A 7,317-nucleotide genomic window follows, 5' to 3' on the forward strand; every position below is an offset into this window, starting at 1 on the left:
GAATTGTATTATTTTAATCGAGAGGCATGAAAGAAGGCACATGTGTGATGGTATTAGTCCTGGTGAAAATATTAGTCAGAATTCTTCATATAATTTTTCAGAATTTTTATCTAAATTTTATAACTTTTTTAGAAAAATTTTTTTTATTTTATACACAAATTGAAACATTTTTCATAAATATTAAAAAAATAATTTGAAAAAATCTGAATATATTTTCTCTATTTTTACAGATCAACTTAATATTTAAAATAGTCATATGAAAAAATTTTTTACATTAATATGAATTAATAAATATAGGTATACCCGATGAAATGTTTAATATACCATATTCTGCCAAAACGCTTTATTTACTTTTATTTCAGAGCCCAATTGTTACAGTTTAAAATATTGCTTCGTCTTTATTTCTTTAAAACATAGTTAAATCACCTTATAATGATATGTCTTTTATTCTATTCTACAGGGTGTATATGTGAATTTTTAATTACAAGTAACAGAATTTCACATCTGCTGGCAGTTTAGCGTAATGTATATTATTCTACAATAGAAAACAAATTTGTTTCTAAGCAAATTTTAAAAAATTTAAAAAAGTCTACAATTTCTGAAGAATTTTATAAAATTCAGCAAATGTACAACAATATAAAAAAAATCTGTATCTTTTCTAGAAATTCTTATATATATGTAACCTCTAATATACTTTTTTTATTTTTCAGAAATTTTTTATTTGTTTGAGGTAGTACTGTCGTTATATACTAGAATTACTGTTTAGAAATTGATCAAACTTGGTACATAAATAGATATTAGCGTGAAAATTAACCAGTTAATTTTTTGTGGATCTAAGATACGCGAGAGAAAATTCAAATGAACATTTAAATGTTTACATGTTTATCATAGAGTCTTATGGAAAAATACGTTTTATTCCATATTTCATAAAAACTACTGTTTAGATCTTGATAAAAATTGCTAAAGCGCAAATAAAAGAAAATGCAGAAATTTTAAGGGTTTGAAAACTTGAATTGGGTACCTGTGAGACTAACAATAGAGAAATTAAAATGTAAAATTGTTGTTTTTCACGAATAGTCGGCAATGACTTAATAAACGTGGCAACGCCGCAAAAGAGGTTAGATCTTGCTTGACTCTTTAAAGATACCTTGGGTCTGTTTCCTTTACTTGCACTTTTCGCACTCGACATCTTCGCTTTCTCTTTCTCCAGTGCTCGAGTATATATTTATTTTGTTTAAAGTGCAAAAAATTTTGGGGATTTCAAGCAACGCGAACAAACCTCTTGTCATTTACTTTCTTTGCTCTCCAGAATTAAGTACTTTTTTGTTTTCGGATGTTTTTTTATTTTGAATATTAGAATCAGAAGACGGACCCATGCAGCTTCAATATTTTTAAAACAAATCCGGCATCAAGTGAAGTGGTCACATACGCGCAGTCAGTCCTCCGCGTGGCGTTGCCACATATCTAAAGTCTAAACAGTACACTACCCACCAAACACAGAATATTGCAGCAACATTGCGGTAATTTTGTAATATTGCTGTAATATTGCTACAATGTTGTAACATTGCCGCAATGTTACTGTTATGTTCTGTGTTTATTGGGTAATTAAATGAGAGAATGTACTCGTTTGACTAGTTTGGTACTACCTTTGACAGTACTACCTTAAGAAAAATAAAAGAAATTTTGAAACATAAAAAATATTTTTTTAAAAATTTTTATAAATTTAAAATGTAAATAATTTTTTAAAATATTATAAAATACTATAAAAAAATTTTTCGCCAGGAAGTAGGTTACAATCCCGTGTCTTGTATCTGTATGTAATGAAATTTTTGCATAATAATTCCATAATGCTAAATATGAATATTTTAGCATTATGTAAGGGTTTATCTTTTTACAGTAAGAGCTTATCTTTATGAAAAATAATGTACGGCATGTACGGTAAAAAAATGTGATACTGAACTTATAAATGATGTCAGTACTAGATATAAAAGTATTAAAGTATCTAAAATACACAGTAGAAATGTGTATTATAATGTTTATTAAACAAATTGTATAATTTTATAGAAATTATAAAGATTTTATTTTTATTAGTTTATATAATACTCATTTGCTACAACAACGGCATAATTCAAGTAGAGTTTTTCTATTATAATGTAATATTATAATGATTTAATTTACTGATTGTAATAAAATAAAAATATTCCTAACTTTTTAATTAATTAATTCAATTCTCATTAGAATTTTTTTTTGCAGTTTATTTAAAATCGACAGTTTTTAGTCATGTCATTATTACAGCAAATGAGCGATTATATTGTGCGCTAAATAAATTTACCTATAAATGTATAATACAATGGCAATTTAGGCGCAACTTAAACTTCAGTTTTCCAAAGTGTAGTTTTAAGTAACAAATTATGTAATAAAGTTCATTGAATTTTTGATTGATACGAGGGTTAGAATATGTATTATATGTAAGATATGAAGTTTATATTTCGTGAATAATGTGTAAATTTATACTTTATAAGAGATATCTACGAAATGTGTTATATATAATAGGAAGAAAATTCAGATAAATTTATTTTACATTATCTTCAAAATATCTGTATGTAGGTCTGAAAAAAGATCTTATAGGTATTTTGATCAATTTGTTTTATTATAACTTTTGAACCAATTGTCCTTTTTAAATACCCAGTTATTTTCTATAACTTTTGACCATCTTTTGGGCAACATATGGATTTTTCAACGAAAGAAAATCTCATCTATGAAAGCGATAAAATTGAGCACCCATTTCCACACTTTGTTCTCATTTCGATTTATTTAGTAAATCGGATTTTGATATTAATTAATTTGATATGAATTTGATGTCTTTTTGATCATTATTTCTCATGGAGGCATAACATTTCCTCTCTCACAAATACTTTTTTTTATTTCGCGACACTTTTTTCAGCCTCAAAGGAGTCAAGAATGCAGTGTCAGATATGCATTCAGATCTTGTCAGCGCCCACCATCAAATGTATGACAAACTAATTTCTAAAAATGAAAGCTACCTAACAAATATGTACCAATACAATTTTATCAACATTAAACTCATACAAAATATCTTACAAATTAATTTACATTTAGCTTCCAGAGCCATTACAACAGTAATCTACAAGATTTTTTTCAGACCTAATATTTGTAATGATACAATGCAAAAATCTAATTTTATTTTTTATACTGACTAAGAATATACTAACAAGTAACATTACCCAACTGTTAGAAACTGTTTTTCCTGAAAGTTTGCAAACTTAGAACAAGCGAAAATATACTACTTTAGACTGTTCAAATTGGATCGTTTTTTGCTTAAACAATTTTTTCAACAAATTATTTATAAAAATAATTTTTTAATGAATACCAAATCCAGAATAGGTTCTTTATAGGCTTTCGAGGTCACTAAATCCAAATCCGGCAACGATATATGATGTATGGATTTAAAATTTGTGGTTTTACAATTCATGATCCTATGTACTTAATTAATTCCTTATTTATTCATTATTGATCAAGATTTTAACTTGATGAAGCAAATTTGTTGTCGAATTTGGATTCACCAATCTCAAAAACATAGAGAACCTATTCTGGACCTAGTTTTTACTTAAAAAAAATTATATTATATTTATAAATTTGTTGAAAAAATTATTTAAACAAAAACCAGACCAATTTGTACAGTCACAAGTATATTTTTGCTCGTTCTAACTCCATGCAAAGTTTCAGAAAAACCGATTTCCGATAATTGGGTAGCGCGCGTTACTTGTAAAAAGCATTTTTTATTTTTAAACAATGTAAAAATTAATATATATGTAATAAATATTGCTCTTATTATAAACTGAGCATTGTAATAGTCCTTCTGTTAAAAAAATAATAAATTAACTTCTTTTTTACTACATAATTTCTAAATTTGTTTTATATGTATATATATAATGAGATATCTACTACAATAAATATACAACAGATTTTAGTTAAAGAAATTTAGATTAACTTTTAAAAAATGCCATAATTTACTTTTGTAAATGTAGAGTAAAATACACTACACTGTAAAAAAATTGTGTAAAATTACACCTTTTCCAGTAGGTAATTTGTGATCCGCTATAATAGGTGTAAATTTTTGCGTGTTTATAATTTTATATATAAATTTTTCAATAATTTCTTAATTTGTTTTTTACACTTGTGTATACACAATAAACAATTATAGTTTCAAAATTATCCATTATAATAGGTGTAATTTTACACAAATTTTTTACAGTGTAGGACGTAGTTATAAATCTAAAAAATATATTACAAAATTAATATTAAATAGATATATTAAAAAATGTATTGTTGAACATCACACATAAAAAAATCTGCGAAAATTTCTTTTTTTTGTCATTTATATGTTGATCTAATTTAAACCTATTACTGTAATTAAAATACATGCTATAGTATGATGCACATGTGTTTTGTACTCTACAACACAAAACATATAATAATTTTAACTTTTTTATCTTTTACTTAAATTTTTTACTTTTAACTTTTATTTGATCTTTCTTGCACAAATGATATATTAAATATAAATATGTAGAAATTTAATAAAATGTTTCATTAAGAAACATATTTGCATTTTTTTACAGCCCTTCTTGCTTTTATCATGATTTTCTCTTACGATTTTCCAAATGACTGAAAAAAGTAATTTATGTGACAATTCAAGTCCGACCGAAAATTCGGTTTCGATTTTGGTTACAGCCAGTTTCAGTTAATAATTGAAATTCCGGTTTGATTTCGGCTTTAGCTAAATATTTTTTTTATTTCGAAATTTTGTTATTGAGATAATATGATCGCGATAAGGATAGTGTACAACATATCACAGATAGTGATAACAGAATAATTATATAATATTATATAATAATTATAAATACTAAGAATTAATAATATGTGTAAATATTGTTTCAATAATTAAATTATAATATTTGTAAAGAAAGAGTATATATGTACGACACATGTATGTTCTCGTCTATACATATGGTCTTTTTAGGATTTTCATGAAAGTTTAAGTTTTCGATTCGGCCGACATTGACACATAATTGAATATTTGTTTTTGATTTTGGTCGAATTAAAAAAAAATTGTTTTGGTTGGATTCTATTGATGAGTCTTAGAAATCTTGTGTGTAATTCTTCGGCCGCAATACGTAGCATCATTTCTCATGCGTAAACGAATTAATAACACGAAAAGACTAACTTTCACTGAAACTCCGTTACTTTCTGCTTCGCGACGCGCCGAAAGCTTTCCATTTCTCGCAGTTATTACGTAATAATTCTCCAAGTGAGAGCCAAATTATATTTGTATATATTATGAAATAATAAAGTTTTTAATATGTATGTTTTTTTGAAGAAATGTTTACACGGGAGATGAAAGAAGAGAAAGAAAAGAAGAATTTTTTAAACATGAAACAAAGCCCGAAAACCTCCAAACCGGCCTTTAATATGAAAAATTTGAATGTAGAAATCGCTACTGCAAGATTTACTTTTAAAAACGGAGATAGTTACGAAGGAAAATATCGAGTAAACGTTGACAGACGCACCTTAGTTAGACAAGGTTAATATTTCATATATTTATACGCAATTATGTAATTACCAATGCTTCTTATCTGGGTCAGTAAGTCACGCCCTAATAAATATCGACATTCGCTATCGCCATTTTTAGATCAAGGAATATACACAACTGATAATTTTGACGTATACGATGGCAAATGGTACGATGATAAGTTTGGCAGCGGTGAATTTCACATTCGGTGATTAATTTACATTTAATGAAATATTTTTATATAAAGTACAAAATTTTTGTTAATTTTAACATAGTCTATCTAAATGGTCCACCGAAATTTTTCTTTATTTTTAATTTAACATAAGATAAATATATTGTATAAGAAAGTAATACAAATATTATGCAAAAACAGAAAACAAAAAATGTAACTTTAACACAATTTAGAAATAAGACGTAAAAAATTCTTCTCTTCAAGAAAATTAATATTTATAATATGTAACCATATTATTTTATTTATTTATATATACCTTAGAATTTAAAATCTACATTATTTTTAAGTTATTTGTTTACGTAACCATACCTATATTATTTTAAAGTTAACAAATTATACATTAATTTAAAATAAAATGTATGTACAAATAATGACACAATAACATTATATTAAATTATGTTAAGTTAACAGTGGCAGATTTCAAACATTTAATGTACACATACACACATACACACATAACTAACGTTAAATATTCATGAACTATATTCATGAAATATTTATAATGACAAAATTTCAAAAATATATTTCAATATATCCCGAAATATTTAAAGTAAAGAAAGTAAAAATAATATTCAAATGTTAGAAAAAAATCTCTATTTTAGATTTTCAAAAATATTTAAGGATATATAGAATAATTGTTACAAATATTCGAAAAATATTCGACAAATTATAGCTATAACAATCTGCATTTTTTTAAATCTTGCCAAAAGATTTCTAAAATAATTACACTATTCAAAAAAGTATAATTTTGCTATAATTTTTAATAATGACAAAAATAAAATTTTATATTTTTACAAGATACAATAATAACGCACAATACAAAGGAAACCTTGATGCGAACGGAATGATGAACGGTAAAGGTACATACTTTTTTCCCGATGGATCCTTACTAACAGCGATATGGTCCGGAAATAAGCTTGTCTCAGACATTATTTACAGAGAACTACTTGGATATGAGTGGACAACCACATCAATTTCAAATACCGTTTGTATAAATTATTTATAAAAATATTTTTATATTTCTTTTATACTTTGTAGTTACAAAATTATACAAAATTGCAGTTGTTAAAAATATTCTTATTATTTACAGCATGTAACTTTTGCAACTGCTAATCAATTTTGGAATGAGGTATATAAAGATTGTAAAGTATATTCGGAAGGAAATTTCTCATCTTCCATATGATATTAATAAAATTAATATAAATTGCAATCACAATTACACAATTGTGTGAAATGTTAATTAAAAATTAACTTATGCACTCTTTATTATAAATATTTACTAACTTTAAACAATTGTTGTGTATTATATTTAACAATAAAATACGTAATTCATAATTATATTAAATATTTACTAACTTTAAACAATTGTTGTGTATTATATTTAACAATAAAATACATAATTATATATCTTTCCCACTAAACACCAAGTTACACGTAACGTGCCTGTTAGTTGTAATTTTCCACTCAACAATGTAATTGTAATATAACACGTGTG

General features: G+C 25.3%; 1 protein-coding gene across 1 annotated transcript; it reads left to right on the top strand.

The window, feature by feature from the left end:
- The first annotated feature begins 299 nt into the window (after window positions 1-299).
- Window positions 300-7,136, top strand: LOC105835377. Its single transcript, XM_012678588.3, has 4 exons — window positions 300-5,602; window positions 5,711-5,798; window positions 6,621-6,807; window positions 6,913-7,136. The coding sequence occupies exons 1-4, from the start codon at window positions 5,401-5,403 to the stop codon at window positions 7,003-7,005; spliced, it is 570 nt and encodes a 189-aa protein (XP_012534042.1). The 5' UTR covers window positions 300-5,400; the 3' UTR covers window positions 7,006-7,136.
- Window positions 7,137-7,317: the final 181 nt, after the last annotated feature.

Source organism: Monomorium pharaonis, chromosome 3 (genome assembly GCF_013373865.1).
Source record: "Monomorium pharaonis isolate MP-MQ-018 chromosome 3, ASM1337386v2, whole genome shotgun sequence".
Lineage (NCBI taxonomy): Eukaryota > Metazoa > Arthropoda > Insecta > Hymenoptera > Formicidae > Monomorium > Monomorium pharaonis.

Coding starts and splice junctions, on each gene's coding strand:
- LOC105835377 (XM_012678588.3), top strand. CDS start 5,401: ATGTTTACACGGGAGATGAAAGAAGAGAAAGAAAAGAAGAATTTTTTA. Junction 5,799..6,620: donor AGCGGTGAATTTCACATTCG/GTGATTAATTTA, acceptor TATTTTTACAAG/ATACAATAATAACGCACAAT. Junction 6,808..6,912: donor CCACATCAATTTCAAATACC/GTTTGTATAAAT, acceptor TATTATTTACAG/CATGTAACTTTTGCAACTGC.